Source organism: Mizuhopecten yessoensis, unplaced genomic scaffold (genome assembly GCF_002113885.1).
Source record: "Mizuhopecten yessoensis strain PY_sf001 unplaced genomic scaffold, ASM211388v2 scaffold10621, whole genome shotgun sequence".
NCBI classification, from domain to species: Eukaryota; Metazoa; Mollusca; class Bivalvia; order Pectinida; family Pectinidae; genus Mizuhopecten; species Mizuhopecten yessoensis.
In genome coordinates this window covers 209,660-222,463 of record NW_018408638.1, presented here as the reverse complement: position 1 = coordinate 222,463, position 12,804 = coordinate 209,660, and the positions used below count along the sequence as shown (strand labels likewise).

The following is a 12,804-nucleotide window of genomic DNA, read 5'->3' as shown; positions in this document are numbered from 1 at the left end:
AAGATGGTGCAGCGTAGGTCAGCCAGATCCGACACCGGTGACTACCACACTACCAGCAGTGTGTCGTCTATGCTGCAACAACTCCAGTGGCCAACCCTTCAGGAGCGTAGGGCACAGACCAAGGTCATCATGATGTACCGCATTGTAAACCAACAAGTGGACATACCCGCTACACACCTCACCCCAGTGGCAGTAGCAGGGCGGGGTCATGAATTGAAGTTCCTGGTGCCATACGAAAGGACGTAACAATACCAACGTTTCTTCTTTCCCCTACATGATCAGGCTGTGGAACAGTCTACCAGCTAACGCCTTAGCGTGCCGCTCCCTGGAACACCTTAAGGCTGAGCTGCAGCACACCAGGCATCGATAGACAGGTTCCCTTTTAACTGCACTGCATATATAGGTTTTTATCTGCACCACTTGCGGCTTACTCACTGTGCACAAGTACGTTAATACACCAGATGGTGGACTGTAATTTATTGGAGGAAGATCAACTTGGATTTAACACTTAATATTTTAAAATAAATACGTATACAATAAGTGATGTCCAAGCAAACACATTTTGATCATTTTATTGAAATTAAATTAAGATACAATGTTACGTACAATAAACAAAATGTAAACATCTATTAAGCAGTTATAGTGTATAAAGAAAATTATTTTAGTGAGCAAGCAATTAAAATACTACACCAGTATTTACTAACACACCTTAAATTGTGAAGGTTTGATTCCATAAATAACACAAGCACCATATAATTATAATGAAATGTAAATGTTACATCATGTAAAAAAAAGAAATAATACTGGTCAATCAGATATAAGATTTAATACAAATTCCTTAATGCTATCAAAATGCCATGTAGCTTTCATAAAATTGAAATTATCAACAATGCTATCACAGCTATTCGCTTCAATCTTTGATCATAATTAAACTTCTCACAGCTTCGGGTTAAATTGTCAAATAAACATCTCAAAGCATCCTCTAAATACGACTAGACTTCTCACAGATCCAATACCTTGAATATTAGATTTGAACGGTTTCCGATTGCATGGATGATAACTTAACCAAAGGACCTTAATGAATTGTACATTGACCAAAATTAACTTTGCATCATGCTTAAATGTAATGTTGAACATATCTAAAAGGCAGCAATATACTCTTAACAAACATCTTTAAAATTGTGAAAGAAACATTCAACTATAGTAGTGCAAATAAGAAGATAGAACAAGTGTCCAATATCTGCAAAACTGTTAAAGATACCGAGTTTGTGTGTTGTACACATTTCCAAAATGTAACATGTATAAAACTAACACCATAGGGACCAACTGTTTCTTAGACTGGTAGAGTACAGTCCACATGTTAAGGAAGGTCCAATATCAGAAAACATTTCTAGGCCAATTCCTGCCAAGTTTTATCTTCCTTTCCATCAGTTTTCCATAATGTCACAACTTTAGCTCTTACTGGAGTTGGACTAAAAGGTTTGGTCCAGTGATATTGGGTCAGGTTTTAACGTAATTATGTACAAATGTTATCCACTGCTTAATAATTCATTAGACTTAAATTTCACTTACTTAGAACAAATACCTTTCAAGGTCTAGTAATTATCAATAAGAGGATTCCTAACAACATGTCATATCATATGTAAAGTGGCTCTTCATGAACCAACATATCATTTGTAAAGTGGCTGTTCATGAATCAACATATCATTTGCAAATTATTTGTATCAAAACATAATATTATGTTCAATTTTGAATTTAAAAAAACAAGAAATAATGACCATCAACCCATATTCTAAATAAAGGGTTATGATTCATCTATCCAAAGGTGAATTGTATCCTTAAACCATACAGGATTCATTGTGTTTTATAAGCCTGTCAATATTGTGTTTGTATACACTTCTAAAATATGATCATTATTACACCTCTAATAAATAATTATACTTAAAAAGAAAAAGAAATAAATAATGAAGGCTTGACAATAAGGGTTGCCTGTGATAGTCTAATATTATTGAAATCTCCAACTGGACTACAGGATCTTGGAATTGCTAGCCATACTGACTAATCAAAGTTTGATATTACTTACTGTGAGTATCATGTTGAATAATACCGTATTAGGTAAGTGAAATTTGCACATGCACTAGCAAAATTGAAAATTACTAGTCTAACTAACTACTGATTCTTGAAATTAATTTCTAGCACTGTACACTAATCCTTTCACTTCTAAAATACAACAAGAATTACATCTCTAAAGTGTAATAATCACAGTGAAGACACCTCTAAATAACAACAAGAATTACATAGCTGGTAATATTGCTACCAATGCCATAAAGTGTAACTTTGTAATGTTTTATATTGTAAACATTCATCACGGTATGTATTGTATATCAATGTTGACATGGTTTATTTGTTGAATATTTGCAGACTAGTTTTGTGAGGGTAGATTTTTTTTCTCATTTCGGCGATAGATCTTTTATTTGATTATTCCATATTTTGATACTGAAAATTAGCATGCATCCCTTTGGAGGGGAAAAATGAACGAGATCCTGTTTCAAGAATTTAAAATAAAAAACAAAATTGAAGCCTGGGTTTTTGAATTAGGGAAAAGGTATATTGTACGTGTACATCATTTCTTTCTTTCTCTAAATTTATACCATTTAAAAGGGCCCAAGTCCTTGCAAACTAGTGAACTATCTTGGTCCTTATTACCGACTCGGCTAGGGAGAATTTCTCCAAATATAAGCATTTGACCAGGGTTCGACCCCTAGCGGAAGCATTACGAAATAGTATTTACCAAGGGAAGAAATACATTTACCTAAGTGAGGTTTAGATTGAATTTATTACAAAGTATTAGGGTGATCATTTTTTCTTTCCTAAATATGAAATAAAATTATCCTAGACTAGATAAAAACTCTAACAATGACTACAAAACAACATTAAAAATAAGTTGTTATGCGTAACGGACGTCTCCTGAGAAAACCTGATATACAATAAATTAATGATATATCTGTTAACGAGATAAGTTACACAGGGACAGGTCATGTCTGTATTGTCACCTCCAGTTGTGATGCTTGTATGGTCCTTAGATATCTGTGAATAAACTCTGCTTCAGTCATGGTCAGGAACTGGACACTTTCTAAGTTGGGAAAGTGGAAGTGGTCGGCGTGAAAGTTGGCACTGGTTACCACCACTTGTGCTTGTCCCTTGCTTACACACGCCAGGAACTTAGTGTGGAACTTCTTCAGTGGATACACAATTCTGTTGTAAACTTTGTACTCTATGAACACTTGGTCTTTTGGTTCTAGCCGGTTTTGTGTATTCCTTTTAACGTCTGATATTTGGAGTTTGTGATCACAGTTCTGGCGTACATAGAAGGCTTCCAAGTTTGCAGTGAGTTTATGTTTAAGGACCAAGTGGCAGACGTCAGAGAGTCTGACAGTGTCTAGGAAAGGGGTGGCCAGATACACCTTGTTAGTCTGGTTACTGAACCAGCAGTCCAACAAAGATTTCCACAGAGGATAGACAACCGTGGGACCATCCAAAACACATCCTTGTCGTAGCTTCTCCAACTGGGAGTCTAGGTCCTCCTCCTCCAGCTGAAACATACACAAACTAACTGTGTTAATGTCTAGTAGAATTCATAAAGGCTAAGTTGGTAACAAAAACAGGAATTGAAAACTTGTTTTGCAAAAAGCTTTCAAAAAAGCCTGTTTGGTTGGTGTCTCAACTGTAACCCGCTGAAACCAGATGTCTAGTAGAATTTGTCCAGTTTTCGGCTCACAAAAACTATTAGTAAAGTAAGACAATGGATATTAGGAATTAAGTTCTGATCATGAGAGGTAAACATTTAGAAATCATGTTTATACGGAATGTTATTGATAAATTTATAAAAAAATCTTTTTGCTTGGGTAAAACTCGGCGAGAGTGGATTTCAGTTTGCTAGTTTGCTCTATCAAAAGCAGTTATAAATAAATAATAACTATCAGATAGTGACCATCTTAAATGTTAAGAGGAAACAAAACTGCATTGCTTTAATTTGCTTACCTGATCAAGCCTAACCAATTCCAGCTGCTGCAGTGTCCTGTTATCCTCCTCCTGGTCGGACATATCCGCCTCTTGGAAGGTTTGCTTTACAGTTACTGGTAGTTCATCAGCCTTACATAGAGCCACTTCTTCTCTTTCCCATTGTTTCCTGGAGGCTTCATCTAATTAATAGAAAGAAAACCATCACATATTTCTTGAATTCCCAGATGGTAATATTTTGTCAACATTGTTTAATGGGTATAAAATATTCAATACTGGGTATTTGTTTTAAAACTGATATCAAAGGTTTATTAAAAGATTAAATCAAACAAAAAAGAATTAATTATTGAAATACCAAGACAGTGTGAAGGAATTAATCACTACCGTTGAGTTTGACAGAGCTAACGTGACACTCACCAGCAGCTTTCTTCTCCCTATCCAGAAGGCTTTCCCATTGATTTTGATACTGTGTGAACATGGCAAGTACAGGTTGGGATGGACCATCTGGGGCATCGTAATTCCTCAGGATGTCCTCAAATCGTTTGGTGAACCACTCCAACACAAAATTCCCCTGTATCATCAGTGTACCAGTTGACAAGAAAACTGTCATCGTTACATCGTCAATCTTCAGACTGATCTTTTGGTTTCCATTAGCCTCATACAGTGTTCTATAGGGATAGCGCTGTACTGGGTAGTTGTTGCGGTGTTGAAGGACACGAACCCAGAGTGATGCCAAGGATATGGAGCCTGTCTTTATTTTGTGTTTGATGATTACAAACTTGGATTTAGACAAGTCCAGGTATACAGATTCTCCAATTTTGTTTGATACAAAAGATTTGATGTGCTTCTCTATTGCTGTATCTTCAGCCATTGTGACGATAGCAATGAACCCCAAACCTTCAACCAAAAGAAATACATAGCTGTAGTCAGATATTGTAATTATATGTACCAATATTTTGTCTATGAGCATGCAGGTATCTAAGACATCTGCAACTTTTACAACATTTCAGATAATGATATCCATGAATCCCCCATCTCCCTTTGAAATTATGAAATAACTAAGATCTGGCAGTAATAAATATACCAAGTACTCTCAAGACAAATGAAAATGTTACGACCTCTAAAACTGTAAACGTGTACACAAATAGGCAAGGGATATAAGTCATATGTGTGACAAGTTTATGTCATATATATTTATAGGAACAAGTTCAGATCCTGATGCTCAAAACATTGGGAGGACCCCTCTGACCGTCCCCAGCTGGAGTTATTAATTGTGACACACGTGATTCACGAACAACATAAGATGGGGACAACAGTGCATGCTGTATTTTCTGATATGCATAATGATAATTTTATTATTGATAAAGGGTTAAAAAAGATAATGAGTTAAAAAAATATTTATGTATGCTATAAAATGTTGCGATATGTATGGAATCACCGATTGGTGTTTGGTGTTGAAGAGGCCTAGACAATTACCTTATGTATACCTTACAAAACACTATCTGTTCTGTGTATGTATCTTTCTCTAAAATACACCTATTTTTTGGCACTAATACATCGGGACTTAGATAAATATTAATTTAGTGTGCATGGTAATCTAGCTATATAGTCTTCTAGTACAACTATGTTAGAGGTTTACACGGCGAGATACTTTTGACAATCGGCAAAATCGTATCCTATCAAAAAAAAACTAAACGACCAGCGGCCTCTTATGTTGTATAGCCATTATAGGAGTAGCATGGCAAAGTATTTTTCCGAGCACTGATTGTTTATAAAGGTACTTTACTATCTTTTGTAATTTCATATTATCTATCTTAGAAATTAAGTCACTTCAGTAGTATCTGCTATGTAAGCAGACTAGCAATACAATACTTTACCGTGTCACTCGGTGTCACTTCTGGTAAGACGATTAAACAGTCCAAATACACACTGGAAGTCAAGGCCGCCCGTTGCTATGTACTGGTATGCTGTTCGGTAAATCGAACACACACCTGCCAGGTGTGTCTCGGTCGATAACACATGGTTAAATTACCTGCCTTGTAAATACAGTAACGTTAAACATAGAATCTATCCGAACAATAACTTTGGTTTTATCAATTATTCAAACACTCCAACAAAACACTGTGATCTAGACCTAGCCATAAAAAATCGATGTTGTGTTTATAACCGAATAAATTTCCCGCCATTATTAACTTATTCGGCACCCCTTGTATTGTATTATATATTTAGAGGGTTTTCGAATATTAACCCATAACCCGGAAATGAATATTTTTACGGGAAATATTTCGCGCCAAATGTGAACACGTGAGCAAAACAAAGCGAGAGAACGGTTTCACGATGGCAGGATTTGATGATGCGGGCGTTTTTTTCAGTGATAACTTTGGATCTGAAGATCAAACCGATGAAAACCAGATCAACAGACAGCAAATTAAGAAGAGATTCAAAGATTTTATTAGACAATTTCACGAAGGGAACTTTTCATACCGATATCGGTGAGATATACAACGCTGACGGTGATATCCGCACTCAATCAGTGCCCATATCATCGGGGCCGCTGATTGCAATTTGTTTTGACAAGTTTTCATTGTTTATGTAATTAGAATATCGTTCATTTAAAAACTGAAACAAGGTTAACGTAACACCCCTATCACCCAATTGTTATTATTGATCGATTTATTCACTCATCTGTGCATCAATTTTCGTGTAGTGTCTGATAGTGATACAACAGACGTATTTTTTGAAAATATCACAGGAGCCTGAAGTTCTGTCAATAATGAATAATAACAGTAATACAAAAATAAATTCCTATAATATGTTTAAAAAATCATATTATATGTATTTTTTGTGTGTATTACCGTTATTCATTATTGACAGAACTTCAGAAAATATATCTCCCGAGTGATCATACATGTAAGCTTAGTTATGTCACAGGCGCCTGCATTTGGTATAAGTTCTGGTATAAAATAGTCTACCTACCCTTATATATAGTAGGGTACAGGCAGAGTCAGACTATTTTATATTTTCACATATTTACTTACCAGATTCAGGCGCCTGCGGTTATGTTGAGGATTATAATATTAATTACTAAAAGCATGTCTTGAAATATCAGAAAAAAAGCATACATATTTCGAGATACTAACTTGCTTCATGATCGAGTAGCTGAATTAATTTTCAGGCAGTTTTAATTGTGTTCTTACATTGCCTATCATTGCTTCTATTCTCTTTTTAGAGACCAGTTGAAAAGAAACTACAACCTTGGGCAACACTGGTTGGAAGTTGATCTGCAAGATGTGACCAGCTTTGATGAAGCTTTAGCAGAAAAACTTAACAAACTTCCTGCAGAACATTTGCCATTGGTATGCATTCATTGATCTAGAAAACAGGCTTCAGTATTGAGGTTTCATTTGAAGTACTGCTATATATATACAGTATACAATAGTAGAAGACAGCAACACCCAGTCATAATTTTATGTAATTTTAAAACATGCACTGCATCTACACTACAGAACAGTCCCATATCAGCATCCTTTTTTATGGAAGTTTGATCATGTGACCTCACCTTGTGGTGATCAAGGAATATATGAAAAGAAGTGGTTACGTGCCTGCGGAGAAAACCTGTGATATTATTGGCATCGAGTCATTATTTTCTATTGCAAAATATCAGTGTGTTGAGGGTTCCCTTCCTAGGCCAAAATTTTCTGTCTAAACTGCTGAACATTTATATTTACATGTATTTTAGAACTTATAATAAAGGTTGCAAAAATGTACTTTCAGTTTGAAGATGCAGCAAAAGAAGTGGCTGATGAGGTGACCAGGCCCCGTCCAGATGGGGACGAAGATGTGGAAGATATACAAGTCATGGTGAACTCCTCAGCCAACCCGTGTAGTATCAGGGAGCTCAAGGTCAGCCTCTTATAGAAAAAGAGTTGAACAATTTTGTTTAAAAAAAACCCAGTAACATAAGGATAAGTACTCGCAGGTGTTGTGAAACTTTACACCTTTAATGGAGAATAAATGTCTGATGTAAGAATATAATCTGCTTTCATTTTGCTGATCTGTTAATTAAATCAAATTACAAACAGTAGTATTTTTCAGATTTTGAAAAAAGAGATTCAAAGTGAAAATAAGTTCAGATTTAGGAAGTGCTGGTTTTAATTACTGTTCTTGAATGTTTGTAGTCTGAACAAATGGCAAAATTGGTGAAGATTCCTGGGATCGTGATAGCAGCCTCGGGTATTAAAGCTAAGGCCACAAAGCTTTCACTTCAGTGTCGGGGCTGTCAGAACATCCTTAACAATATTGCTGTTAACCCAGGAATGGAGGGCTATGCTCTACCTCGAAAATGCAATACGTAAGTAAAGGAAATGGCATTGTGATCGCATATGTGGTCTGCACTCTAATTGATTAATTTCTTTTAACTCTCTTCCCCATATAGTATTACATCTCTTGCCCCATAATGATGCGACGGTCATTTCAATAATGACACAGATTGACGTCTTCAGAATGTGTTTAATAATGGGAATTTCCCTACTGCTGTGCTAAAAAAAACTGACTAATCAGGTTTTAGATAGATTACATCACACCAGTAGACCGAAAATTCTCTCAAGAGTTTACACCGCAACGTGATAATGACGCAAGGTGACCTTCCGGACGTTCCTTGAAAATATAAACATGAAGCATGGATGCCGATTTTATCCTAGAATCTGACATTGAAGATGATGCATATTTACAGAATATTTTAGATATATTTAATGAATCTTTCAGAGGAAGAATTTTCTTGGTTTGAACAGTTATATTGACCGTGAATTTGTATGTGCCATGACTGTTTCTTGTAAAAACATTGAAATATTCCACGTGTTTATCCATAATTAGTTACTGTTTACCTGTGTTTCACAGGTATTTTACCTTTAAAACTTGAAATAAAAAAAAAAAAGCAGAACCAACTTAGTAAATTTCATCAAGTTTATTAAATTGTAATCATTATGGTGCATGATATGACCACAAAAGCTACAAAACAAGTGTTAATAAAGATGATGAAGTGATATCTGCATATTTTGTCATAATTTTCTTTATGACCTCCAAGGGGAAAGCCTATATATATCTATTGGTTTGGCAGGTGCGTCATATGGTGTCATTATGGGGAAAAGAGGTTAAAGAATAGTAGTAATGTTACCCTATTTAGCTCCAAAGATGAACATTTTCAGAATTTTATTGCAATACAAACTTTTTATTTTTCCCCATAGAGATGATTGAAATATCTAATATTTAGTCTTCTGGTCCATAAGCCAAAATACATCTCCGCCTAAAGTAAGACCTACAAATGTATATGAATTTGAAGGGGGTTGCCAAGACCTTAAAGTGAGACAGATAGTTTTAATTATACTTCCACCATGAGGTATACAATACATCTTAATCATACTCCCACCATGAGGTATACAATACATCATAATCATACTCCCACCATGAGGTATACAATACATCTTAAATGGCATCATTGCTCTACAGACTCCATTTCTTATCCAATTGTCACAAAACTTTATATTATAAATCAAAATAAAGTTGTCATTGCTCTACTGACAATTAGACAATTGTTGTGAAAGATAACATTGCTGTAAACAACATCCATTTTCTAACTGCTGACAGAGAACAAGCTGGCCGACCTAAATGTCCTATAGACCCCTTCTTCATTGTACCAGACAAGTGTAAGTGTGTGGACTTCCAGAACCTGAAGCTGCAGGAGGCTCCAGAGGCTGTTCCCAACGGTGAACTGCCTCGTCACATGCAGCTGTACTGTGATCGGTAAGCACTTTCACTAAATTTAAAATGTCAGTCATGTGCAATACAGGCAGATTATTGTGAAGAACCGTACAGAACCTGGTAAAAATATACTATTTTCATGATGATTTCATTATCATCTTGTGGAAGGGATCTAGCAATCTGTAACTCAGGTGTGAATTGTTTTTGATCAAACTAAATGTGTTGGTAAGAATGATAACGAGTCCTTGTTAACAGATTTTAAATCAACTTCGTGTCTTTGTTAAGTATAAGAACACCTTAAACAAGATCATGTTTCAGAGTGCCAAGGTAAAGGTCACAATCACCATGGTTACTTATAGAAAATCATTGTCATCACTTAAGTGACATCATTTCTGAACAGATCAGATTAATCACATTTCATACATTGGGATACATACACAATTATAATAATTATCAATAACTACGTTGTTATCGTAATTAAAGACATAACTAGTTTTGTATCGCATGCTCACAAGATATAAACAGTTAAGAGTCAACTTGAGCATGTGTAGGCATTTGTATCATTTGCAATGCCATGTAGATAGAAAAAGTATGTCTTGATGAAAGAATTATGACACTGCAACATGTGTTCCTTTATATGTGTACCTTTTCATTCTTGTGTTTTATATGTAGGAATGAAAATACAATGTAATGTTTGGTTACAGATACTTGTGTGACAAAGTTGTACCAGGGAATAGGGTGACCGTTGTTGGTGTGTTCTCCATCAAGAAAACCTTCCAAAGTTCAAAGGTACTGATCAGACAAAAAATGTGCCTGGTCACATCCAATGATCACCGGTTTTCATAATTCAAATTATATGTTTGAAAACAAGAATTTATTGAAATAATTGCCTACATACTTGTTTTAAAAGTTGCAAGAGAAAATTGACATCTTTGATATTTATAATATGAATTATGATTACAGAAAAACACACGGGACAAGGTAAATGTTGGTATCCGCAGTCCGTACTTCCGTGTGGTTGGGATACAGGTGGATACAGATGGGTCCGGCAGGAGCACCAACTCCCCTATAACTCCAGCTGAGGAGGAGGAATTTCGTCGACTAGCCAGTAGCACCAACATCTACGAGACCATTGCCAAGAGCATTGCACCTTCCATCTACGGATGTGTTGACATGAAGAAGGCAATCGCCTCATTGCTGTTTGGAGGTTCCAGGAAGAGGTGGGATTTCCTGTTACAGGGGTTAATAATAACATTTTAGCAGATTTATTTTGCTGGACACCACTTAGTTTATATATATTGTAAATGTCCAGTTAGGGTCAGTTGTTTGATTTTAAAAGTAAGAATTGGTGTGATGTTGAGTCAAAATTTAACACCTTTCAAAATGGATATAGAATGAATAATGAAGTGTGTGCACGGTGGTATTCACCAAAAGGAAGTTGTAAAGAAATGACTGGTTTCTGCTTTATTGGTTTCTGCTTTATTTGCCTTTTAAATGCACTGTTGTATTTGCCCAGGTTGCCTGATGGCCTAACAAGAAGAGGTGATGTTAACATCCTGATGTTGGGAGATCCTGGTACAGCAAAGTCTCAGCTGCTCAAGTTTGTGGAGAGGGTGTCGCCAATTGCAGTGTATACGTCTGGCAAAGGCAGTAGTGCCGCTGGGCTGACGGCATCTGTCATCCGAGACCCGTCCACTCGTAACTTTGTGATGGAAGGTGGAGCCATGGTTCTGGCGGATGGTGGTGTTGTGTGTATTGATGAGTTTGATAAGATGAGAGAAGATGATAGAGTTGCTATACATGAGGCTATGGAACAACAGACTATATCTATTGCCAAGGTTAGTCAATAGAGTATTTAGTGTTCATTCTTAGACAAAAGATATCAAGTTAAACATCTCAAAATGAAGTTTAAATTTGAAATGTGTTCATTCACTTTTTTTTGATAAGTTGTATACATTGTAAGAAAAGTGTAGTGCTTGAAAATTATAGATTTCATGGAATAGGACTCTTGCATAAGTTGAAAACATTTATTCCAGTGTAAATCACAACTACATTAACTCAATCTTAATTCCAGGCTGGAATCACAACTACGCTGAACTCCAGATGTTCTGTCCTGGCTGCTGCCAACAGTGTGTTTGGCCGATGGGATGAAACTAAGGGAGAGGAGAATATTGACTTCATGCCCACCATCTTGTCCCGATTTGACATGATCTTCATAGTCAAGGATGAACACAATGAAGAGAGAGATATGGTCAGTGTTCTAAACCATGAACAAAGATTTTGTGTATATATAGGGGGATATGAACTTGTTATTTCAAGCATTCTTTCTTGGGGGTCCAGTGTAAAATGTTGGTTTCATTGTATGTTTTTACCTGTGAATTCATTTTTTTTGTATTTGGGAAAAATCAATTGATGGAAGAAATCATTCTAAAAAGACACCAAAAAACAGAAAAATGTATCTGTAAGGTACCATATTTGACCGCAAATAAGCCCCCACACCTAGTGAAAAAACATAGACCAAAAGTAGGAAGGGGGCTTAATTGCGAGCAACCCCCCTGTTCACAAATGTCCGCCATCTTGGATATATACGACCACACTAAATATCATGTACTTATACACTGTAGTTATTCATGTTGTAAAAATAAATAACAACCCAAATGGACAGTGAAGGTAAAATATCTCCCCACCCAATGTAGGTCAAATATCCCCCCACCCAATGAAGGTAAACTATCTCCCCGCCCAATGTAGGTAAAATATCCCCCCACCCAATGAAGGTAAACTATCTCCCCGCCCAATGTAGGTAAAATATCCCCCCACCCAATGAAGGTAAACTATCCCCCCAACCCAATGAAGGTAAACTATCCCCCACCCATTGAAGGTAAAATATCCCTCCAACCCAATGTAGGTAAACTATCCCCCACCCAATGTAGGTAAACTATCCCCCACCCAATGTAGGTAAACTATCCCCCACCCAATGAAGGTAAACTATCCCCCACCCAATGTAGGTAAACTATCCCCCACCCAATG

At 36.3% G+C, this 12,804-nt stretch overlaps 2 protein-coding genes across 2 annotated transcripts in view; one reads left to right on the top strand and one right to left on the bottom strand.

Moving 5' to 3' along the window:
- Positions 1–591: 591 nt before the first annotated feature.
- Positions 592–6,271, bottom strand: LOC110461445. The gene is made up of 4 exons (XM_021514897.1): positions 5,898–6,271; positions 4,438–4,917; positions 4,042–4,202; positions 592–3,593 (listed from the first exon to the last, which is right to left on the bottom strand). The coding sequence occupies exons 2-4, from the start codon at positions 4,889–4,891 to the stop codon at positions 3,036–3,038; spliced, it is 1,173 nt and encodes a 390-aa protein (XP_021370572.1). The 5' UTR covers positions 4,892–4,917; positions 5,898–6,271; the 3' UTR covers positions 592–3,035.
- Positions 6,272–6,307: 36 nt separating this feature from the next.
- LOC110461444 (DNA replication licensing factor mcm5-like) overlaps positions 6,308–12,804 on the top strand; it is a 12,135-nt gene continuing 5,638 nt past the window's right edge. The window contains exons 1-9 of the mRNA XM_021514896.1: positions 6,308–6,512; positions 7,250–7,376; positions 7,795–7,923; positions 8,199–8,371; positions 9,664–9,819; positions 10,482–10,566; positions 10,741–10,997; positions 11,294–11,615; positions 11,852–12,028. Coding sequence (XP_021370571.1) covers positions 6,358–6,512; positions 7,250–7,376; positions 7,795–7,923; positions 8,199–8,371; positions 9,664–9,819; positions 10,482–10,566; positions 10,741–10,997; positions 11,294–11,615; positions 11,852–12,028 — 1,581 coding nt within the window. The 5' untranslated portion in view covers positions 6,308–6,357. The remainder of the gene's footprint in view (positions 6,513–7,249; positions 7,377–7,794; positions 7,924–8,198; positions 8,372–9,663; positions 9,820–10,481; positions 10,567–10,740; positions 10,998–11,293; positions 11,616–11,851; positions 12,029–12,804) is intronic.

Bases quoted from the DNA above. Each gene is read 5' to 3' on its own strand.
- LOC110461445 (XM_021514897.1), bottom strand. From the start codon at position 4,891: ATGGCTGAAGATACAGCAATAGAGAAGCACATCAAATCTTTTGTATCA. The intron at 4,203-4,437 runs GTGAGTGTCACG...TCTATTAATTAG, and splicing joins TAGGGAGAAGAAAGCTGCTG to ATGAAGCCTCCAGGAAACAA. The intron at 3,594-4,041 runs GTAAGCAAATTA...TGTATGTTTCAG, and splicing joins AATTGGTTAGGCTTGATCAG to CTGGAGGAGGAGGACCTAGA.